The 26476-nt window shown below is 32.2% G+C and overlaps 1 protein-coding gene across 1 annotated transcript in view; it reads right to left on the bottom strand.

The window, feature by feature from the left end:
• LOC127865762 (uncharacterized) overlaps positions 1 to 26476 on the bottom strand; it is a 54878-nt gene that overhangs the window by 9308 nt on the left and 19094 nt on the right. Inside the window, exons 2-26 of the mRNA XM_052405709.1 lie at positions 24052 to 24247; positions 22495 to 22673; positions 22075 to 22177; positions 21076 to 21154; positions 20675 to 20875; positions 20151 to 20322; positions 19031 to 19336; positions 17991 to 18158; positions 17003 to 17173; positions 13692 to 13889; positions 11828 to 11953; positions 11332 to 11469; positions 8872 to 8975; positions 8527 to 8603; positions 8134 to 8294; positions 7664 to 7828; positions 7101 to 7265; positions 5281 to 5375; positions 4359 to 4465; positions 3314 to 3468; positions 2231 to 2374; positions 1817 to 1948; positions 1418 to 1570; positions 619 to 738; positions 93 to 227 (exon numbers count right to left, since the gene is read on the bottom strand). Of these exons, the coding sequence (XP_052261669.1) occupies positions 93 to 227; positions 619 to 738; positions 1418 to 1570; positions 1817 to 1948; positions 2231 to 2374; positions 3314 to 3468; positions 4359 to 4465; positions 5281 to 5375; positions 7101 to 7265; positions 7664 to 7828; positions 8134 to 8294; positions 8527 to 8603; positions 8872 to 8975; positions 11332 to 11469; positions 11828 to 11953; positions 13692 to 13889; positions 17003 to 17173; positions 17991 to 18158; positions 19031 to 19336; positions 20151 to 20322; positions 20675 to 20875; positions 21076 to 21154; positions 22075 to 22177; positions 22495 to 22673; positions 24052 to 24247 (3750 nt within the window). The remainder of the gene's footprint in view (positions 1 to 92; positions 228 to 618; positions 739 to 1417; positions 1571 to 1816; positions 1949 to 2230; positions 2375 to 3313; positions 3469 to 4358; positions 4466 to 5280; positions 5376 to 7100; positions 7266 to 7663; positions 7829 to 8133; positions 8295 to 8526; positions 8604 to 8871; positions 8976 to 11331; positions 11470 to 11827; positions 11954 to 13691; positions 13890 to 17002; positions 17174 to 17990; positions 18159 to 19030; positions 19337 to 20150; positions 20323 to 20674; positions 20876 to 21075; positions 21155 to 22074; positions 22178 to 22494; positions 22674 to 24051; positions 24248 to 26476) is intronic.

Genomic DNA, 26476 nt, shown 5'->3' with positions numbered 1-26476 from the left:
AAAGGTTTAGCGGTAAGGTTATTTTGAAAGGAACTATTGTAAGTGACCAACTTCTTATACAGAAAATATATATATACATAAAGCTAACCCACCAGTGCAATAAGTAACGTACTGGTTACTAAACTGTTCGTAGAAACCATTATGACAAGTACATGTGTAGTTTCCGTTGTTATTGGAACATTTCCCATTGACACAAATGTCGTCCGGATGTAAGCATTCATCAATATCTGAAACACATATTATTATAGAAAATACACATTTAAAAAAAGATTCTTGAGCAAAATTGTTAATAATTTAGCTTATATATGACTTCCTATGCATGACAGGTATTTCCTTTTTTCGTCTAGACACAAACTTAAATCGAATGAACAAATCGTTATCTAAACAATTATGAAAGAATGACCAATGACCGATCTTAAAATATAACTTTGCTTTTGCATGTTTTAGGTGTAACTTTAATGTGAACCTTAGTTAAACTGCTTAAACGTAGCTTAAAACATAGCCTTCATGTTAAATATGTTGTATATGTTTGTTGAAGCTTACTCTAATAAACAATAGTATTTATACAAAATGTCCGTCTAAATCGAAAACCATAATACAAATATTGAAAAACGTTACCTATACATGTGTTCTCAGTTTTATTCAATATAAAACCTTTGTTACAATCACAGGAAAATGACCCGATGGTGTTACCACACGTTCCATTTCCACAGGGATTACTCGAACACTCATCTAAATCTAGAAAGGCAAGTCGTGCCAAAATGTAAAACAATGGTGCGCTTAAAGATTGTGTCATTCACTTCTATTATTGCTAGTTATTACTGCAGTTGGACAAACATTTCTTTCTGTCTTATAGTAAATACAGTTGAGAATATGAGCATTGGTGCTTCGTAAATAAGCTCATAAAATTAGTGTAAAATACAATAAATTTGTCGTATCTAAAGAGGTCTTAACAAATTGAAATATAGATACTAAAGCGAACACAATAAGGGTAAGAAATAGAACAATGCATATTAAATGAAAAAAATCACTTAATTTTAAAAAGATCAGACATAAAAGGGTCATGTGTCAAGGGTCATATAAAATGATATGTGTGTACAAATGTATATCTTATAACCAATGATTACGCTATATTTTTATCGAAGATGATTTCTAAATAGCTTAAAGTGCTACCTGCCATTGTTTCTTTTGTATAATTCTTACCACTTTAGTCCGATTTCTAAGACGAGTATTTATCATATATCTCTTTTTGTTGTATGCTCTGTTTTAAAATGAGAATGTAAGACGCAAATCTATAATGTAAAGGCATTCGGTGTAATAGGATGCTCATTTAAGTGTTGACGACAGTTTTGGCGACGTATGTTGGTTTACCAGTAATAAAATTCAACGGCGAGGATTGGTTACTCGTATAAAATACCTGTACATGTAGAATTAATGCCACTTCCATTTACAAAATACCCAGAATAACAACGGCATGACAACGTAGAGTTCTCGCAAATCCGTTCACCGTTACGACATGTAAAAAGCCGGTACGGCGTTTCCGTTGAGGTACACATGTTGAATGCGGCAGCTAAAATCCAAAAACACGACGTAATAGGGTTTTAATGCTGTAAATTACATTTCCAATGTATATTTATGATGAAATATTCAAAACAATCTAGCAATACAAGTTCTCTTTTCTTTATCAAAGATATACTTTTACACTATCATAGGGTTTTAACTGCGTTTAGCATAGATCAATTATTTGCTCTCGTTAAAATTTCATTATTCATCTATCAATTTGTTTTTATATTGGAGAGCTGTATGGACACAATACCTGAGCAATTTTGGACAGTTTCATTGAGGACCACCAGGCTTGTTTCTAAGGGACATTTACAAGTCCAATTGCCTTCCTTGTTTTCGCAAGTTCCGTCAATACACATGTAGCCAGAGTTGCATTCATCCACATCTGCCATCAATCCATATAAGGAGCATTAATAATCAAACCATAGTAAATCAAATTTCAGTGAAATGTTCCTAGTGCTTTGCAAAAAAATGCATGAAAACTGTATGGTATGAAACACATATAGAAGGCACCAAAACATCATCATAGGGGGAAATTAGGCATCGGTCGGTCGGTTAATCAATCAATAAATCCATCAAATTGCGCTTAGCAAACCCAGAATGAATAATTTAATTTTCTTCCGCATGTGCAATTAAGTTTTGAAAAATGTAAAAATCCACGTAATACCTTGACACGCATGGCTGTCATACGGATGCATGCTGTACCCAGGTTTGCATTTACATTTCGTGGTGCCGTTGACTTGTTCACAAACCGTGGTTCTCATATCACAGCTACCATTGTTGCTTCGCTTACACAGTATGTTGTCTGATTCTGTACAATGGACAAGATTTAAATATATAAGATCGAACATGTCTCGAGCAGCGACTAATAGAATTATGCAATCTCAAATAATGTATATAAATATAAATGTAAGAAAGATAAACCTCTCAAAATTCAAGCCTAATTCAGATGACAATACAAAAACACAGAATAATACATAAAATATAACACATTTTATTCAGTTTCCAACAATATATGAGTACGAACATAACATGTTATAATAAAATAATAATAATGACTTATAGCTTAAAATATATATAATAGTTGCTAAATGTGTATTTGTTAAATTAGGAATGTATACAAATCGAATAATGTATACGCATTTCAATATTTTATTTTTTTGTCTTTCAACAACATGAGCTTTAACATGTCGTAGAAATGTAGATTTAGTATTAAATAATTACGACATTGCAAAGTGCCGATACAACGGTTGAACTTTATGCGAGTTCGTAGTGTACAAGACAAATAATCTTAAATAATTATCGATACATAATATACAAAACACTTACATTTATTGTTTCACTTTAAAGCAAATCAGATGCAGTTCGTTTTGGTTTAAACACTATTTATTTAGTTCATTGAAAGTACATATAAGCAATACAATACAAACATACATATTATATTTGAGCAATATGCTAGGCAGGTAGACTTGCAGTATTGCTTTACATAAAGGCTGTAGAATACAATTGGACAGAATTGAGAAGGAAGCTCGAGGCTTATACTATGTCTCTCTTCTGTCAGTTAGAAGCGCTGCTGTAATGGTGTAAACAACCAAACGTATAACAACTATTTAAAGACATGTCAGTTCGTTTTAATATATAATCTATGTTATATTTGATACATTGTTTTATATCGTGTATACAAATGAACTTCTAAAACCATACACTTTTGTAATAATCACAGACAAGCATATATCTGCACATATCATACCATTATAGATTGTCACATTTTGAAAGTCAGTATATCCCACGGTTGTGCCATATTTGAAATACTTGTCGGCTACTTGTTGTAATCGTGAAGTACTAACAGGGTCACCCAGACGGATACGAAATTCGTATGTTAACATAAATATATTGCCAAATGCTCTGAAATATAATTTTAAAAAAGTGTTGTGCTCTGTATGTTTACCGACGATGATTTACATTCTCATACCACTTTATATTAACCGATACTTAGCAATAAAACTGTGTTATGTAAGGGCATTGTTCATCTTAAATGAAAAGATTAACATGAACAATGTAAAAAAAAACAATTTAGTTTACACAGTATTGTCACTTACAGCATTAAGAAACATGTGTTAACATTCGTAAAACAGTCAATACTTGTATGATATAATTTTATCAAAAGTTCAACAATATTTTTTGAGTTTACGATTTCTAATGCAAATTAAATTATTAATGTATTATTAATTCATATAATGCAGAGTTTTCTCGAGAAAACGGTGAGGAAAGAAATGAAAAAATCCATGAAGGAAAATATAAACCAACAAAACTGATGACACATCATTGCAAACAAATAAAAAGTCGTTTGTAATATATATCTAGCGATATAAATTGTGTATATACGTGTAATTTTATTACACGATATATCGGTATACTTGCCTATGGTAAATTATTTGTATTCCTTCCCTGTGTTTAAATCAAAGGCAATTAATTCAAGCCCTTGTTGAATTATTCAAACCAAAAATATTCAGCTTCTGAATAGTAGCTTGCTAGTATGCTACTGTTCATCATGCATTAATATATTTCCGAGCAGTAATTTCAGTAGAACATCTCAAAGTTACAGTAAAGAACACTACGAAAGTAACATTTACTTTAAACACATTGTAATCATACGAAACGTTATACTTCGGTTAATGTTTCTTAATAACGTCAATGTGACATGCATATTATTTTATTTATGTATATGTTTGTCGTGTTTATATATGTGAATATATTACGTTAATTTTAGTTGTAAAATCCAAAGCTAAACTTACGGTCTATTTATTGATGTGTTTCCCAAAATCGTCGCAGATACAAATAATACCTTCATATGAATGGCTGACGTTGATTCCATAGAAGGGTCCTTATATGCATATTCAATCTAAAATAAATGTATTTTAAAAACAAGACGTGTGAGCCAAATAACACAGCAATAGATATATACGAAACACATCAGGAGAAAGTCAGTTTGCTAATTATTAGACGTAAACGATGTAATCCAAGGCTGTTAAGATCCTATGGGTAAAATTTGAATTTTGAATGATTGTGATCAGCATAAGGTGTAACAATATTCCCATGAAACGTCAAGAAATCTTGTGATATACATGAAGGTATTGAAGTCATTTTAGTTCATCTGATTTTAATTGAAACAATATATGTGGTGAATCTCAGTGCATCTAAGGACTTTACATTCAAAATATTAAATATATGCCTATGTTGGTCTATATGTGGATTTTACATTCCAGATATAAAAGGACTTAAAATATTTCAAGTTTTATTTTCATTTTCATTTTCAACTCACTGGAATGAATTTTACGGCGAACCAAAACGGTATGAACAATTTTAAACTTTAAATTGACATTGATCCGACAACAGCACCTACACAAGATAAACTACAGGTCGGCATTTAACACAATTCCCTTTACAACATAGTGCTGATAAGAGCTACACAAGTTAACGCATACACACTGCAAATACGTGCAGGCATATGCAGCGTAGATTCAAATAAAAATGGTACTAAAAGATAACTGACACAAAACACAATATGCAGCAGGTAGACAATACATGCATGTCACAAAGACACAGTCATAACACTTATTCTAACACTTAGACTGAGCACTTATAAGCGTATGCTAAACCAGAATCATGTACAGTTAACTATTTAAGATTCATATTAGAGATATTGTGGACACATACTTGAGTTGCCAAAAACGATTCGATGACCGACCGGTTAAGAACTTCTTTTCTCGCGTCCCATAAAAGAGTGATACTGCCCAAATAGCTATGATTTCCTGAAAATAACGTAATTTCGAATGCGCTTGTTAAACATTAATTCCCTTTGCAAGTGGAAATTAAAATTTAACGATAACAAAAATAAGAAAAATATATGTTAAAAGTAAGTTTGTTATTATACATTATCAAAAAGTATTAAATCAAACCAAGAAAGCAATAATTCAATATGCGAATATTACCGTTTATTAGAATATAGTTGTATATTTTTTTTAAACATTAATAACATTAAAACGAAGTATCCCTGTATTCAAAGAAGGCCACTGGTGTGCGAAATATTGACTTCGAAGCTTGAGCATTACTGAATAAAATTTCAAAATACACAAAGAACGAATATATAGTAAAGGCTTTAACTAATAAATGTAAATAGGAGATTTTCAACGTGGTCCATGCTGCGTCTTATGTTAAGTTGATAAGTTTAGGTTTAGTCTGTGCCGACTAAGAGTATCCTCTCATAGATTAGAAATAGAGTCAGGCAGATGGCATAAACCAGAATCTATACCAGTCCAGGAAAGAAAATGTCAACATTGCAATGTCTTGGAGGATGAATTTCATTTTTTTTAAATGTTCCTTATACAATGATATTTGAAAAAAAATACATAAAGCAATATTACTGGAAAAGACCAAATATTCCAAAATTTATAGAGTTAATGTAATCTGATAACCAAACAATTAACAGAAATTTAGCAAATTATGTTCATAAAGCATTTATTCAAAGAAATGTCTATAAATATTATTTTGAGTAAATAACATGTCAGAAAAGTTGACTTCTCGCTGTCAATAGCGCTATTTATGTTAACATTATGTTGAAATACATGTATCCTTTTAACAATGTATGTATAGAACATAATATAGTTTGAATATGATCAATCATGTCATGAACTTGTATTTATTGATGACCACTTGCATGCATTTTGTTTGTATAAATATATTCAACATACATGTGTACTCATGGACTGTAATGTCTAATGTATCTTGAATAAACCAAACCATATGTTAACATATTAGCAACACGCGACTAGAAGCGCTTAAACGTGATACATGTACTTTTTATTTTGTTTTCGTATACGAATGATTTTTTTCATTTATATAGGATCTGGCACGAGTTGTCATATCATACCATATTTTATTGACCGAGTTCAGGAATTTTAAAAGGCTCGCTTACTAACGAATTTCCTGGGCGAGTTTAATAAAATATTGTATGATATGACAACGAGTATCATATCTTTATATCACTGGCTTTTAATGAGCAAATTAAATAAATATTTACGCAAACATAATGATTAATTCCGATTGTTGTTTACATTTCGTGACGTCATTTGACGTTGCAACGCCATTTCAGCAAAATAACAAAATGCGATTGGTCAATAAACCAAAACTAAGCCAATGAAAACGCTTTAAAATGTTGTATTACACATGTGGTATATAAAAAAATATGCAATGGTTATATTACATGGGAAACAGGGTATGGCATGTGATAAATTTATTTATTACCACACATTTGTATACATTAATCGTTCGACTTTCAGGAATCGATAACGTTTCCTCAGACTAATACAACAAACTGTAGGCAATAAAATAGTACGATTGCCAACAAACATAAATTTGACTATAAAATCGTCAAAAGAACAGCCAAAACAAAGTATTCATGTTTATTATTTCTACATAACAATGGGTATAAAATAAGAATTTGAAAAAAGATTAATTATATACTGAGGGCAGCTGACCTTGACATCGATACACTGGATTTTCTGGAGTGCCAACCGACATCCAAAGTCTCTCCTTTGGACATGTACAGTTCCAAGATCCGTACGTGTTCAAGCAAAATTCTCCGTGTACACAGCGCTCTTCTGTTGTGTTGTCATTTTTAAATACCTCGCATTCGTTTATATCTGAAGTAATCAACAAAATGACCGATGTATTTCGTATATGTTTGTATATATCACACCTAAATAAAACATTAATGTATTGTTTTAATTTTGTGTCTACATGAAGATTGTTACCATTCATTTGAATTTCAAATAGATTATTATTAAATATTAACAATGCAGACATTTGAAGACTAAGTAGATATCCATCTTTATATGGTTTCTCACGACTATGCGCAATTAAGATATTTATTTACAGTAATCATGTAGAAATTATGTTGCTGTTTGATTTGTTTTTTTCCGCTGTTAAGTCGGTTTTAAAAAGGCAAATGTTAATACTTTGAATAATCTTTATGCATATAATTATATAGCCTACTACAAAAACAGTTATATTCTGAGTATAGCTGTTTAAAAGCTTATACCGTCACAATAAAGATCGCGCTTATTGCCAGTGTTAGGCTTCTTAAAGCCGGCATTGCATTCACAGCTATAGTAGTCCTCATCTATTTCTCTATTGATACAGTGCGTGCTTTGCTCCAGACAATTAGTGCGTTTCGGGACAACGTCACATATTCCTCCCTCGTTTGCTGTGATAAATATATTGTAACATACATTTATAATTTCAAAGCTCGTACACAGTTTTAAGTACTGAAGTTTTACTCTACTATGTACATAACATAATTAACAAAACTAAAAACATTACATATGGTTTTTTAAAGTATTTTAGCTGTATCATGTAAAATGCTTGTGCTATAAATTTAACAATTAAACAGCACAGTGCTCATATTTTTCCTGATGAAAAATGGACACATATATATAATTATGAATGAACATTCATGTTCTTTTCATTCGGATTTACATAATACAGTAGAATAAATATTGAGTGACTTACGTGATTGCACGCGGAGGGCGGTTGTTGGAGGGTCTAGAGTCAGTTTCAGAGATGATAATTGTATTTGGATCTTTAAATGTTCTCCCATTTCTTTCATAGTAATAACACGATCTTGTTTACTACTCATGTGAAGAACGAAGTCGAAATGGACTTGTGTACCCCTAATTAAACAAAACAAACAACAAATATTAAGTTGTAGTGTTGCTGTGATTGATATAAATAAACATTTAACATATTATTCAAGCTCGTAAAAAGAAGTGTTGTCCGCTACGTGCAGTACACGTTGTAATTGAAATATATAAGTCCAAATGATACAAATGTATACTCGTAAATGTATAAAAAAAATGACAGCAGCAGTATAAAAATATAATACTTTGAGTTTGCAATACTTACATCACGTTTAAACTTTTGTATATCTTGTAGATCTCAATGTGCATGAAGTTGTTGGTTCTATTAAGGATTTTAGTAAACTGAAAATGAAAAAGATAGAAGTATACAATCAACCTCTGTTGCAAAGAAAACTCGACTTCTTTGAACCAAGCAGATCCGCCAAAGATGTCAGAACATAGCAAATTTTGATTGGCGAGGGATACATACTATCGCTCCATGATTAATTTACAAACCATCATAATTATACTGGTTTGTATGTTATGCTATATGTATAAAAATGGTACTGAATAATCTGGCTTCAAACATAATTTGGTAGAAACAGAGACGAAAACAAACATTTCACCTCACCTCTGTTGACGTCGTCGCTATTTCACCCTGAAGAGAGTCATTGGTCTGGGGTATATCAGTCGTATGAATGATGTACTCCAAAAATCCGAAATACATTTGGCTCTCTGTTTAATAATAATGAAACTTGTTGTAAGCAATATTATCCAAACAATCTTATCTAAACCTTGTTGTATTATTCAAAATATTTTTGTATTCACTTAAGCCGGCGATATTGTATATCTGTACGTTGATGTTGAACAGCAGGATGGTATTTTCACTCAATTCGACTTATCATAACCCAATATTTATTACATTCTCTATTGTTATGATTGCCTTGTTCGTTAAGTAGTTATACGTACCTAGAACCAGTGTTAAATATTAATGAGAAGCAGATATTATTTTCAGAAATTCCATGATTTTCTTGAGCATGTGTCAAACCGTTCACTCAAATAATCGTTCTTTCTTTTCATTTTAAGCCAATGGTTGTATATAAATTGATTCGATTATGTTAACGTGTGCTTTTATGTTGAAATATAGGCAAAAATTGTATGATTAAAGAAACTTCCTAAATTGTTTCCTTAAGAGTTTTGTAAGTACGAACCCTGGTATCTACCATAAAACAATTATTTTACAGGAATTCTATCAAATATTTGCAGAATGTAATGATTTAAATAAAAACTAATGATATATTTAAAAAGGGTCTACCACAAATTAACGTGTGCGTTTCTGCGCATTAATAAGAACAAATGTACAGCAATACTATGTTCCGTGGCTTATATGTCCTATTATGTTCAACCTTATTTACTTTCATTATTTAGTATATGCTTATTGGCTTTATCATTTTTATCATGTAATTTATATAGATACTTATTATAAAATTATCTTTTTTTCCAGTTCATATCTGTAATATACACATACGTAATCAGACACTTAACACTCATGGTAATTACATATAATTATGGCTGTTATAAATACAAGCTTAGACAAACACAATGCATGATGTAAAGATTATTTTGTTAAATTGGCGATGTGAATACATTCAATATGTAAAGAAGAATAAACATAATATAGAAGTATTACAGATGAACAGAAAAAAATTAAGACATTTCAGAACATAAATGGTAGACTATAATTACACATTTACATGCGCTGAATTGCAAACCATGTTTTACCAGAGACATATCCGGCTTTTAAAATATTGGTTAATTAAACCTACAGACCAGCGTTTTTGATAATACATCGGTAATCACGTCCACTGCAAAACCACAGGGTATTAACGACATAAATGTTAATAAAGCCTTATGTTTTTTTTAAATCATAATATATGTTTTACTTAAAGTATGCTTTTTGCATCACAATGAAATCCATATAATACATGATTAACAAAATCACCAGTTTACAAAACACTATAACATCTTTATTATACTCCAGAGTGAAAGCCTTTCATACAATCGACAACTCTGGAATGAGATGGTTTGCATGCGAAACAGAATGTGATACCTTCTAATCGCTCTCGATTGGTTAAACATGAATATGTGAAGTATTGTAAACACCCTACAACAAGTCATCCAAATAAAAAGATTAATTACATAAACATCACACTTCAAACCGAAACCAAACATTTGATTATACGTGATTTTATTTCCACAGTTAGCCATCGTCAGGAAAAACATGAGTTCAGTAACCGGTCAACAGTTTTTTTTCGAGATAACACTATATAAAAGTATGCAGTACTTTATATTATAAGACATAGATTTATGTACATACAATTGAATATATCATCTAAATAGACCAATTAGGGGATATTGTTCCCAATTTTCAAACTGTTTTGGCGCCATTTAAGGTCTTCTAAAAGGACGTTCAATATGGATATAGTTTTAATTTGATTTTTTCAGTCCCTGTGACCTTAACCTGTCATCAGTTGACCTTAAACTCGATCGGGTTTCTTTTGTTCTTCCATAAAACATAAAAATATTTATGTGCAAGAGCGTAGGTTTAAATGATTTCTAGACATCGTCCGGGGACGAATTTTTTACGGACCGACCATTCGACATACCGACAGAGAAATTGAAAGCAATATATCCCCATTACCTCCATTGGTACTTAACTCATTTTAAAGATTTACATAATGATTTTCTTTAAACAAATTTTTTTTGTTAAATAATATCGTACGCATCTGTTGAGTATAAACTCACAAACATGTACCTAACGAAGCAGCATTGAATTATGACTCAATATGTCAATCTTCAAAGCGCACCCTATGGATGGGTTCAATTGCCAGCGCTGTTTGGTGAAGTACATTTCAAATTACACATGTTAATTCAATATCCAACGGGCATGTTATTGACATCATGGTGTTATATGCACGCTACTTCAAGTGATATCTCATGTTAAGTAGAGAATAAAGTAGAAACCACAGTTTTTAAATACCGAAAATATTATTTGAACGCAACAAAGATACAGACATTAATGGTATCGCACCTAGTTTCACACAGGGAGAAGTCGCATTGTTCTTGCTGAATCCTGACTCACATCCACATGTATAATTTCCCGGCAGATTCACACATGCCTCATGGAGATTTGTGCAGGAATAATTGCCTAGCACACACTCGTCGACGTCTGACAAAATATTTTTTTTTTTTTTCAAATACACGTTTTAGATGGCCTCCAAAACAGGCAATCCACGTTCAAAAAGTATATTTAGGTTGTATGCGAGGTATATATGTGTTATCATAAAATTATTAATAATCTGAAACATTAGAACATGAAGAGATTCCTTCGGATTCCAGAGGCGTTTAATTGCGTTTAAAGAAGTAATTTGATTATTTTATATTGAAATTAGTTTATAACTTGTATAACACTGAACATTATTTGCTGAATACATTGCAATATTGTTTATAAAGCTGACATTAAAGATAACATATAACACGACACATTTTTATATTTAGTTTATGTAACAAATTTATATAACACACACCTGCACACGTGGAGTTGTCATTATTAAGCAGATATCCACTTTTGCAGCCGCAGTGATAGGATCCCACGTCGTTAAAACACTCTTGTTCGCAGTTGTGAGTGCGCGTGTCGTTGCATTCGTTTAGATCTGTTCAAAAATAATATTTATTTTCTCAGGTATATAAACAGACCGATTGTAAACTTTGGTATTGATTAAATTGTTGTTTTAACATATACTAATTGTATCAACTTTTCATTTGAAATCACAAATTACGTTTCAAGATAAATTAACAAATAAACGATGAAAAGATATCTTTTAAAACGTACATTAATGGTCTCAATCCCTGTTAAAAGCATAACAGAAACAAACAGCACAACAGATTTATAATAACAAAATACAAAAGAAATGCTTATATTAGGATAGTGAATGTAGCATATACTCTACATTCAATATATGCCAAAGTGTTTAATATGTATTCACGTCTATTAGTGTTTTTCCCAGGCCATTTTAGCGTGGCGAAAAGCCACGCCGCTCTCCCGGATCGCCACTCTGCCCTTTTCAAAGGCAAATTTCGCCACACGACCTTCTTTTCAAAGGCAATTTTCGCTACGCGCCCTTATCGACAATATCTTTATTGCCTTACGATCTAACTTGGTCCGCAAAATCAGCTTCCTTGATTGTCTGTGACGCTCTGACTGTGCTTGATTTACTCGAGAGACGTCAACGTCTAATCGACTATATTAATCGAGTAGATTTAATCTATAACAGTGCTCAATTTATAGGTAGTCAAACTGACTGCTCCAAAAGCATATACGATAAAATCGTTACTTAAGAGACTTTTGATGAAAAACTCGATGTTATTCGCGTGGCAATTGTGCATTGCATGCATTATTCAGTTATATCAAAACATATATTTTTACGCATAATTACATTTAAAAACACTAACAAATTTATTCTTTATCGTTTTCGTCTTTAAGATAATTAGATCTAATTATTGAAATAATTACTGAGACGTATACTAATTTAACAAAATGCGAATCGCGTATACGATTTAACGTTGCTATGCGCACCTGTCGCTTACATCATTTGACATTTTAACAACATGGCGGTCTATACAGAATTAAATTGTGACTCGGCAAAAATGGCAAATAACGTCGTAAACAATCGAATTAACGATGGAAGTTATACATTGAGAAGGAATTAATGAGATGTCTGTGATAATCAACGATGCATAAAAATGTTTAAGATAGCAACAACATTATTTATTTATTTGTAATCTACTCGGTGGATGTATGTCACGGAAACGAGTGTTTGCATATCGTTAGCGATCGATTACCTCGCAATGTTATTTTAAACATCTGGCAAGATTATTGTTAGAAAATGGGATAACACAAACATGGTTTCATTTATATGTTAATGGATCTGGGTATAATCAGATTCATATGCATATATTTCTTTATTATGTTTGTCGTGCTGTACAGTTTATTGAAACAGCATGGCACTTATATGTACATTGCAAGGTAAAAATATTAATATAAATCATAGTAAGTTAAATACATCAATTACCAGTAAATGTGCTTGTTTATATGTTATTTTTTCCACAACTGCTTCTGATGCGATTACATGTTTCCCCGTAGTTCAGGTATTCAGGGAACGTTTTTGCCCTTTTTTGCCTAAACTGCGTGCTAAAATGCCCTTTTTGAAAGTAATGCGCCATGCCCCTTTTCTCTCCTGGGAAAACACTACGTCTATAGGTTAAATTATAATTGGTTAGTAACATATCACGTTTTGGTTTATGAAGTGTGTGATACCACAAACATTCCTTCATATAGTAGTATGTGCTTTACACAATTGTGTAAAGAGTTCAAAAACTAGTTTGTGATACCTTGACAAAACTGGGTAAATCCGAAATTTTCCTCATAAAATCCCTTTTTTGGACACTTAGCGCATGGACTCCCATCCCCGGAATAGTTTTTGTTGCATGTGTCATTTTGGTAGCAAATGTATTGACTGCACAGGTCTGTTTTATTTTCGCAAAACTTTCCTTCCACAAAACGATTTGGACATTTGCATTCGGCAGTGTCTGAAAACAGATGTAAATGTATAATATAAAAATATACCACACCAAACGCTTAATATGTTCATGGATATATTATGGCCGTCAAACTCAATACGTTAAAGCGAGATTATACGATTTTGTCAAATTTTTATGAATTTATGTAAAATTTGTGAAAAACTTATTATACATATATTTCAATATAAATTAAAATAAAAGTTAAGAAGAACATGTGTCGAAAAATGCGAAATAAGCCAGATATTTAATTCTGAAATCGAAAATGTCTGTGCAGTCGAACTCGCCAGCATGTATATCATGCATTTACGATGTGAATCTAAATTTAGTATAACGGTTCATTGTAAATTCCTGCAACGATATATATTCATACAACACACGAACACTAACTCTGATCCTAATAAAACGACGAACGCTTCTGTTATTGTAGGAAAATATGTACAAAATATAGTCGTCACAATCGGCTCGGGGCGCTTATTTGTATTTGCTTCATTTTATGAAATTCGTCTGCAATGTTTACATTTTCTTGCCTATTATGTATTATTGTAACATATTTTATCAATATATTACAATTTAACACATTTAAACAAAAATCGTATAATCTCGCTTTAAGGCACAATAAAGCAGTACTTAATTAACAGGAAACAGTGGTGAACGCCTTATATACTAAGTCATCGAACCCAATCCGTACATACACAATGAAGCATATTTTAACCGGTAACACAGGTAAATGTCTAAAAACAACTTTAAGGCACTATTTTTCGAGACCAAGGACAAACAGTAGCTAGCTTTTTCGAAAAGTCATTTTAATGATGTCATATTTTTTTAACTGTTATAGTAACTAATTAAGTGAAAACATTCGATACAGTTTACTAAAACAGTAATGCTGAAAATCTAAATTATGTAACTTTAGTTTCATGGTGTAATATAATGGTGTATAATATATAGTTACGATGAAAGGTTGATATATTAATTCGTGCCCATTGCATTCTCAAATAAGTTTCATTTCTGCGGACGGATACAATTGGGTCAATATATGTATGTACAAGTATCCATTCTTCTTTATTTATGTGGCTGTATGCAAATGCTACACAAGATACACGGTATCAAATATGATTATTAAACAAAATTATCGAGAATAATTATAATCTATAGAATGCTATACATGAAATTGCAATCAATGACACAGTGAGCTTTGTCTATTACGTTATATTTCGTTTTAAAAATTTCAGCAAATAACATTTTTACATCAAACTATCTAGATTTTAACTAATGAATAACATTAAACATGATACGAAAATTCATATTTGTCAATCTTCTACACGAACATTTTTAATCTTTAACGTGAATATATTTGTTCCAGCAAATCATCAATATTCATAAAACTGTTAACATGAATGTTATTAAATTCTGAATAAAAGCAAGCATATACGAATGCGGTATATTTGAACGACATGTAACTTGCAAAAGACGTTCGTGTATTTCACCTTACATTAGTAAATGTGTAAATATGTCATCCAATCAAATACGTGCACATGTAAAGGACATATACTGTTAATAAATATTCATGAACCTGACTATGGAAAGAATACTTACATTATGTGTCATCTGAAAATTGCATTACAAAATTGCAAGTCGACAGTAAAGAAGTTTTATTACATGTGTTTGTTTAGGATTACTAGCTTAAAATAGAATTGGTATTATTAATAATCAATCAAGTTGTTTGTCGTATTTTTCCAATCGTTTACATTGCAATATTTTACTTTGATATTTTGACGCATTGGATTATACTATTTACATCGAATAAGTTGTTGTTCATTTAGATTTCTTATTTGCGTGGTTATACACTGAAAAGATTACGTATTAAGCAATTTATAAATGCAGTATAAAAATGAATCGCTTGTTTAAAACATGTCAACAAAAATCAGCCCATAGTTAATACATAGACAGCGAGGACACGTGTTAATTTAACTGTAAGATCGTATGATTATTTGATGACTGGTTATATAAAACATACACTTGCTGTTTTATATTACCACAGAATGTATTAAATGATAATACACTCTTTAAATAACACATTTGCTTTTAGTTTATTATGTTGTATGGTGTATTTCTATTATGCGCTAACATTGTTTGAGCGTCGCAACATGTTGCAATATGACTCATCTTATCACCATCATCGCTATAGTGGGCCAAGAGTGTTTTGTGTTTGAATCGATAAATTTTAAAATATTATTTAATTGCAATTTATTATATTAAATATTTTCTATTACAGATCGAGGCTTACATTTACAAAGAGATAATTTACATAATTTGAAAAATGGTCACAAAACACTTGGCACCATGCCCGAGTAAGGTGATTAGAGCAACTTATCATTAACTGTCATTCTCCACTCATTCACTGCCTGGCAAAAAAAACACACTTGAAATCAAGGGGTGTATCCTTTACGTGCATCTCCATGTTGTTTAAAGTGAATGATTGATTTTGGGTGCATTTTGTTTGAATTTCGGTTGAGATTCATCGTATTGTTTGCTAATATTCAAATTTTACTAATTTTACTTATTTAGTGTGTGCTGAAAATATTACCATCAAATATTTTACAATAACACAAGAATTTTCTTTTAAACCTTAGCAAAAGTAATTTCTCTTTTGGTCTTAGATAAGTATTATATCTGAGGCACTTTTTTATAATCCAACACGGAAATTGTGTTTCTTTGTCGAACAAGGTTTTACTTATATATAGCGTGAAATTCATTTTATGTCGTTATACGTTGTGCCATTGGCAAATATCAATAATTCAGTTTCGCCTATGTACCTCATGTTGAAAAAAAATGTCAGTTCAAGCCACATTTGTTAAGCAATTTACAATATGTTGAGCGCATAGTACTACTACTACTACTACTACTACTACTACTACTACTACTACTACTACTACTACTACTACTACTACTACTACTACTACTACTACTACTACTACTACCCTTACTACTACTTCTGCAACTGCTACTACTAGTACTGCATCTACTTTTACTTACTTTACTAAAACTAGTACTACTTCAAATACGACTACGACTTTCTGCAATGTCTTCTTACAAAACACTCCTATAATCGACACATAACTTACCAGCTGTTTCGCTCTGGAAGTTACACTCATTTGGTCTCTCACAACCACAGTATCGGAAATTGATTATGTGCGAATTCGTTAAATTAAATGTGTCAAAAACGGCAATGTGAAGTGCTCGCTCGATGATGTTTCGTAAGGCTGTTCCAACTTTCCATGTGAATTCCCCATCAGCTGTAAGACACACAATATAAAAAATGACCATTCAGAGCATTCTAAAGTTAACGCGTTTCTTGATGATGATGATGATGATGATGATGATGATGATGATGATGATGATGATGATGATGATGATGATGATGACGATGATGATGATGATGATGATGATGATGATGATGATGATGATGATGATGATGATGATGATTATCATGATGATCATGAGGATGATGATCATGATCATGATGATGATCATGATCATGATGATGATGATCATGATGATGATGATCATGATCTTGATGATCATGATGATCATGATGATCATGATGATCATGATGATGACCATGATGATGATCATGATGATGATGGTGGTGGTGGTGATGATGAAGATGATGAAGATGATGATGATGATGATGATGATGATGATGATGATGATGATGATGATGATGATGATGATGATGACGATGACGATGACGATGATGATGATGATGATGATGATGATGATGATGATGATGATGATGATGATGATGATGATGATGATGATGATGATTATGATGATGATGATGATGATGATGATGATGATGATGATGATGATGATGATGATGATGATGATGATGATGATGATGATATAAAAAATAGCTGAATATTTTAATCTGTTAAGTGATGATGATGATGATGATGATGATGATGATGATGATGATGATGATGATGATGATGATGATGATGATGATGATGATCACAAGCGAATATGGAATCTTACAGTTATAAGTCTTAATTAAAGCAAATATGATGCATGGCAAGCAAGATTCGTCCCAAAAAAAGACATTCGACAAACCGCTTATATTCATTTCGCCATCCAGCCAGGGATCCACTTCAAATCTTAGATCATACAGATTGTCATCGACTACCATCTCCCTCAGATTGATAGTCCAGGAGGTATTGCCATTAAATAACATATCGGTTGCGTTCGGCATTGCATTCTTAAAACTGGGTGGTTTATTGTCTACAAAAATAAGAAATAGTACGTGTAAATCAGCCAAAGAACTGCTTTTAACTATGTGTGGAATAAGATGTGTATTCCGTTATATATATATTACGCTTGATATATCAATATGCCAATTATTCAACGCCGAAATTTAATTTCTTCATCAATTACATATGTTTAAACGACCGAAATGATCATAAGAACGGATAATATACAAACCAAAGAACCATTTATTGCCATTGCTACTCGCTGACTTAAAAGTTGAATCTTCCAAACCGTTTATGAATACACGCTATAAAGAATGTCAATTCGCACAAAATCAATAAAATAACCTACCTGCTTGTTTTGATTTTAAAGGGGCATTTTAAAGTTTTGGTTAATTGACAAAATAAAAAACACTGTTTCAGATTCGCAAATTTTCGTTGTAGTTATGATATTTATGAAAAAACTGTCATTCTGAACATTTACCATGCTCTAAAATATCCATTATATGCATCGTTTGACGATTTAAAAACCTCAAAATTATGAAGCGTTGCAACGCGAAAGATTGAATTATTTGGAGTGTTCTGATGTTGTCGTTATATTTTGTGATACTACGAGGATTGATTATATAAATTTTAAAATACGTTTCTCATTGCATTAGCATGGATGGGCGAGTGGTCTAAGCGATAGATTTTACTCCAGTGCTACAGGGGTCAGTGGTTCCAGCCCGGTTAAAGGTTGCTTTGTTTTGTTTCTTTTTTTTATTCTTGTTTTTTTTACTGGAACTTTTTAGATCTAATTTTGTATTTATCATTATAAAGCATTAAATGACAAACTTCAATACATGCCAAAATCCCTGAAAAGGCCCCTTTAAAAATATGCTACATCTTCATAGAAGTTTATCTTACTTTTTCTAATGAAGTCCATATGCTGTCTCTCTGTTTCCTTTTGAATGTCTTCGCCGAAAGATATGTTGCAGGTCCTCGCAATTATTAACAGGCACTGTTTGTTTAACATGTCCTCCCAGGAGTTTCTGCATGTCGCATTTATTGAAGTTATATTTATAGTATTGTTGCAATTGCCAAATAAGGCTGTTAAGTTGTTAAGTAGATCTTCAAGGAATCTGGGTCTCGAAAATGTGTTGTGGTAGCTGAAGTCACCAGCAGATAAAGTGTAATTAAAAAGCGATGAGTTGTTCCATCGTGTTAAAGACCCTGAAACACATTATTAGTAAAACATGTTACTAACCCCATCGTGTCTTGTTGAACTGATAACGGCACAAACTCATGTAGTGTTGCGATAATGATGAATTTACTTGACATTCTTGTTGTGCTTAGATTCAGACTCTATTGTAAAAGCCGCCACAGAATATGTACATTGTAAATATATTATTCAACGTCATTTGACCAATATTTAAAAGACAAAAGGGAATATAAAAGAGAGTTACTCTGTGAAACGCGCGGAGTTAAACGCATGCACTGGTTATACATTCTTGTAGCAAAGTTTAATCACATACATATTCTATGCCTATTATTAGTAAGTTCAGAATTACGCCCTTTATTTGCATTTACTTTCCTATTATGTTTATTCTTTTCAAAAAGGATGACGTCATGTTGTCATTTTGATATGTGTACATGTTACGGAAATATACATGTGTATGTTTTTGAGAATACAAAGCAGAACTTATATTTATACAGTTCTCCTTCATAACATTTTATCTATAGGTGCACATTCATTCGTGTTGAGATGGATATTATTGACGTGTACGTATTGGTTATTAGGTAACCATTAAACGCGTTTAGGTTTGCGCATCGGAACCTCAAACCGTTGAGTGAATAACTAAGTCTTATCTACATGTAACAACGTACACAATTACACGAGTTTCATTTTGTTAACTGCATAAACTATCATTTCAAACGCAATCGAATTGTTAGAATGCTGACCCTTTATAAGTCACTTAATTAATTTGGAGGATATTTTGAAATAACTATTAACCAATAAACCGGCATCAAGTGTTAACAAACTTACATGCATCGCCGTATTCAAAAACATCGCGTTCACTGGAATTGGTCGGTATTGAAGAGCCATTTGGAAAACAGTATTTTCCGTCTTTAACGTTGCCTGCTAGACCAGTCATATTAACCTGCTTCGACGACTCTTTTATTTCTATACTCATGAATTTTCCATTCGTGGTGACATCCTGCGTTACACGAGGTTACAAACTCGTGTTAAGTTTATGCATGTTAAACAATGTACAAAAATACGGTAGATATAGCAAAGAGTTTTTCTTAAACAAGAACAGAAATGTCTACAGCGCATCGAAGTTTCACCTGAAAAGTTTCTATCTCGGTTAATGGCATTTCAATATAACAATTGATTCATGGATATCAATCCGAAAAATGCTTTATTGGCTAAATGTTCTTGTTTTAAAATCTAAATGTAAAAGCGATCGGAGATTAATAAGTTAATAAGAGCAAAACAAGTTGGCGCTTACTCAGATTGTGTATATGGTCTATCAAACTGTTATACATGAACGTAATTTCTTTACTTACCGCATTCAAGCCGTTTAATAATAGCGTCGGTATAATTTTGAATCCATTCGGTAAACAAACAATCGAGAAACCGGATGTCTGGTGCGTGTGCTCTGTACAAGAGCCTGATTTGGCAAATAATACCCCATTATTGAGATAAAGATCTATAAGGTTTCCCGGTCTGTTGAATAAAACCTGAAGTGTCTCGTTGATATAGACGTTCTAAAAAGAATGCAAATATGTTAAAACACTGAGTATCTTACCTCATATCTCATAAAAAGTACTTTACCTCATAGTACTAGAAGTAACGTGTTACTGTTACTGATAGTTTAAACTGTTTCTTTTGATGAGTGTTCTTAATGAAAGCATGGTTCCCATCAAATTGATTCACAGCTGACATATGACACGCAGTAAAGTATTACCGTAAATGCAAACGCAGTGAATATTGTTGAGTCGTTGTTTCCAGGTACAAGATAGTCTGTACGGGCTTGTATTTCTAGCCTTTAAATACAAATAAATGTGCATGTTATATTCATCTTTCAGCAAAAAGCCACTTTATTGCTTTAAAATTGCCTAAAATTTCTGCCGATGGTGGAAATGTCAGGCAAGCTTATTCTCAATAATTCACATAAGATTATCCGTCTTGTCTATATATAAAAATGTCTAAAGTAAATAAGTTTAACGAATCCGTCAAATTTGTGAAATGTCAATAGTCGTTTAAGGTATGATCGTTTATGTTTATCTTTGTTTTATTGTATATATAGGCGTATTTTTAGGAACCTATTTGAGTTCTTTTATTATTTGAAAGCATTTTGTAACGCGAAACCACAGAAACATCACTGAACATTCATTTAAAAAAATGAAAACAAATTAAACGTTTTAATACATGCATTCAGCCGATTTTCAAAATGTCTAATAACACCATTCGCCAGAACATATTGCATTCGCTCCCAGCTTTCTATTGTATCGCTTTGATAGCGGTTAAAACATGGGCAACATTGTGTATATGTGCATAACCGACTTAAACGTTAAAATGTCTCTGTTCTATTGCTGAGCAGCACATTTGATGAAACTACTATATGGAGGAACGTCAACATTAAAAGAAATATATATAGTACAATTTCCTTTATTTCAAAATGTGTTGCACTTAATAACGACACATGAAGACTTAGATTTAAGTTTTTCAGAATTGTAAGTCAAGTCATATACAGGTCCCCATATATTGACGTGAATGATATGAATGAGATGAACCTATATGGCACAATTGTTAGCAGCAAACGATACGAACAAATTGATAGATGGGCATTATTACGATATTTTTAAAGATATTTTCCGCGAATAGTATATTTAATGGATAAGATTGATTAAATACAAATATACCGCTAAATGCATCAATGAGCTTGAGCATAAAAAAAAATTACCCTTTGGATGATTTTAGAAAAATATATTCCCCGTGACCGTTGAAAGAGTAGTTATATGATGGACTTCCAACTGTCTGAATAAGCGGGTCACCCCAAGACAGAGCTGAAAATATATATTCAATGCTATAAGCAAATCTTTATTTTTGATTTAAAGGACAGAACTTTATAAACACAACTGTACAATAAGTTCCAAGTCATTTGTCAGTTAAAACCTCTGACAAACTATAACACTGAGATTAAATTGACATGTTAACATTCTGCAATTTAAATCGTTGAACATGTTAGCTACACTAAACCGAATAGTTCTTTCCCAAACATTGTATCAGGATAACTTGACAAAACAAATTTAAATGGCTTCGTATCGGTATGTAGTACTCCAGAACTATGTTCAGTTGTTTGTGTTTTACATACTTAACATACCTGAAACAATATTTCCATATCTTGTACAATCGTCCGACTGGTTAATGTCGTAAAAAGCCGCGCAAGTAGACCGGTTATTACCATGACAACAAACGTTGCGAACTACATCCATGGACGTTTTCATTCCATCCAGAATAACAAACCCGCCATCAGGGTATCCAGCCAGCAACTTGCCATTTCTGTTGCACGCCAGGAAAGATATATACAGTATATGAGCATATAGGTAATTTTAATTCTTCAATATTGACGTTTTGAAGTACAAAAAGATTATCAACATGCTAACGATTTTCAAAAATTATCGATTAGTTCATAGATTGATACATACCAGGGGGACATGTGTAATCGGGAGCTTGCCGGGTTTAAGTGAGGTTAGTTGGAACTAAACTAAACCACGTTTTTGTGTTTTTCGTGAAGGAGTAGCGGATATTTTCACCCGGTAAGCCAGTTTATATTTATATTTCTTTTAAATGAATAAGCCCTTTCGACTCTACGGTGTTTACCCGTTTATTTTGACACACATGAACACACTTATGTTTGAATATGCCTGAAAAGGAATACTATGCTAACTAAACGAAATACCCTGCATACATGCTTCATTTTATCGTGAAATGGATCGGTAGTATTTATGCCGTTTAAAGCATGTTTAGAATTGACAATACCTAATACATCAGTTGCAATTATGATCAACAAATCACTTATTTCTCAATCATCAAAAAATATCTTTAAAAAATATATTCGGCGTATATTCAGACTTTAAAATAAAGGGTGAAATTTTACTTTTGTTGAACTGTGTCATTTAAAGCAAACTGGCAAAGGTCGGTAGCCTATTTTGGCTTGCAGGAAAGATATTCAGACAGACATACCGCTTACTTCACACATGTGTGGCTAGAAAACTAAACGATGTCTCTTCTATCATTGAAATAATTCTATTTAAGTGGATTTACCCCACGATACAAAACAATTTGCATTTACCGATAGGTGTTTATTAATTTCTTTTTCTAAAATTATTGTTTGTTTGATATATTGAAAGCAATTCTGTGCTATCAACATAAGGCGTTTATTGATTGTACATTTCGTCGTTCCCTGATGATTTACGGACCCAGCACTGAACTTTAAAGCCTTGGGATGGAACTTAACGGTGATGCGTATTGTCACTTGTCCAACAAAAATGTGTTTCAATGTTTCGTATACACAAAAGAAAGTAGTCCGCATTTCCCTACAGTAAACAGTGTTACGTCGTTTACTACAAAGACGTGGTGATGTTGCTAATGTTCCGGGCGATTATGCTCAAATAAGCCAATGGAATGAATGAAGTGTATTCATTTTGGTCTGTTGGCGTTATGTATAGATCATCTAACGTGAAACGTTTTGCAAAACAGCTATGCCGAAAAACGAGTTTATGTCATCACGACACATTTCATTGCATACATAGGTATTATGGTGTATTGTAAGACAACAAAGAAAGTATATTTTACCTAAAACAATTTAGAAAAAATAACATTATTTGAAATGAGATATAACTTCGCAGTACGTATTTAGTGTATCGGTAGTCTGTACCTGTAACAGCATTTCTGCTTGACGCCATCATTGAACAGCCATTCTCCATAGCAATTTTCGACCTTTTCAAACATGGCGTCCTGCGTCATATCATACTCCGCGCATGCGCACGGGGTGGCTGCATCCTTCTTTGCGGTGATAAGCGAAATGAGATTCGTATCGGTAAGAAATTGTGCACAGAGTTCGGTAGTTGTCCCTGAAATAACATAAATTAACGGAGGTTAACCCATCATTTCAATATTGTGTGTGCCTGTGTGTGCGTGCGTTTGTGTTCGTCGAAGTTTAGAAGGTCCATCCGCGCATAATGCTTTATAATGTAAGGAATCGGTGTGTGTTCCTATTCTTTTATATAATTAAATGAAATTTCCAGCCATATTTGTATTTACTTTTTAAAACGGTAAAAACCAAATCGCTCAATAAACAAGGTATTTCATGCCAATAAGCCTAGCTTAAATACAACTCGCTTGATGCTTTAAGAACAACAACACATCATTAAAATCGTTATACATTTTTTTAAATAAATGTTTACATTTTCTTCGGGGAATACAGTAGAGCAAACGATGATCGGATATTTTTAAAACCGTTAAGAACAAAAATATTGAGTCAAACTTTATAAATCACATCATCTTACACAATTTGCAATTTACAATAATTATTATTTACACCATTAAACATGGTTGTCAGCTTATGTTTAAGCTCGTTAATACGATCACCTGGGTCTAATTATTTTCTGAAGCTTAAGAAAGGGTCGACAGATACAGTGCTGATTTAGTAAATGAAGGACTTCGCGGCATCTCCAGATGACAACATGATCTAGTAATTACATTTTGCCATCATTTAAGTATTTTTCAACACAAAGGCCCCTTTTTTACCCAACACAGTATACCCCAAAACACATTTCATTAGGCCAACGCGTACAACCATTGTGACTTATTGGGAAGTTTATCGCAGACATTTTGATAAAAGAACAACAAATATATTTACAGATTTCGAAGGTCCGTAATTGTTGTAGTTTGTCTTTAAATATTGACGCTTATAATATTTCTAGAAATTCAACGTGCTAGGACAATGTCGGCAAATAAATTAAAACAATTTCATATGACCAAACGAACGGATTAAATAAATCCAACTGTTTTGGTAAAAACAATGGTAAAAGTCTAACAATATGTCAGATACAAGGTGTGTCGTAAAATTGACATCTTATCAGGGCATCATGTTGCATTCGGTAAAATCATATAATTTGTTATGAGCGTTATATAAAATAAGTATTTCTATAGACTAGGACGTTTACAAAGTAGTCGTTATGATAATTTGTGTGATTGAACTATGTACACGTCTTCAAATGTTTCATTGATGTTCTGGTTAAGCAAATACGAAACTAACCAAACAAGACAAATGTCAGGAGAAAATTGTATCTTTAAAGTTTTGGCCATTAGATTCATCTGTATCTTTGAGTTGTTAATTTGTTATCATCAATATGTCAAGTAGGTGAGAATAGATCGATTAGAGTTAATATACGGACAACATCGTTGGGTTGATGTTTTAATTTATATAAGTAAAATGAAATTGATCCTATCATATCATTACGATGGCGGAGAAGAATTATATACACCGAAGACAAATCGCGACACAACTAACAATCATTTGTTGAGAATTACATATATTATTGGCAAATAACATGTCATTTGACAAGTTAGTTTGGGGTGTATATATACACACATGCAGAGAAATTCTGCTTTGCAGTTGATAATTATTGTTATCTTTCAATATTATGTTGGAACTATTTACATATTCATTACGATCGTTTGTTTATAGCTCTACACATTATAGTTTGGTAACATGAACATATTCTGCCGTTAAGGTAATTGTTTGCGCCGAGGTCACCGCATGCCTCAGAAATCAATTGTTCTTCAATGTAGTTGTTTTTTTCAAATTATTTTTCAGCTATGGACTTCAGCTATGACAGCCAACGTGTAGTCTGCAAATGGATCTTAAAGTATTGTGTAATCTAACTGATATACTCAAATATTATTTTACGAGTTTGATTCCTGTTACGATGATTAAATTATGGTTGAATGATATTTATAAGTTTAGTGTTAGTTGAGTGTTATTAATACTTCCATTGCTATATTTCTTTGTTCTTTTCATAGTTTGAATGTCTTTAAAACAGTCGTTTTTGGCACAGTAACTTTACATAAACCTTCTTTGTTTGACCGAAGCTAATCTTTGTATTCTTTACCTGTAAACATGACCGTTTTCAGGGGATTGTGTGTTGCTATTGTCGGGTCGAAATCAATATAGAATTATTTATCATGTAAATGCAATTGGCACGATGATTGAGAATTATCTATATACATGTAATTAACTTTTCTTATATGAAAGCAATGACTATTTATTTGAGAAGCTTTTTCTTGCCACCATCATA

This window comes from Dreissena polymorpha, chromosome 2 (genome assembly GCF_020536995.1).
Source record: "Dreissena polymorpha isolate Duluth1 chromosome 2, UMN_Dpol_1.0, whole genome shotgun sequence".
NCBI classification, from domain to species: Eukaryota; Metazoa; Mollusca; class Bivalvia; order Myida; family Dreissenidae; genus Dreissena; species Dreissena polymorpha.
Note: the sequence above shows the minus strand (reverse complement) of the source record. Positions and strands in the feature narration are given on the sequence as shown.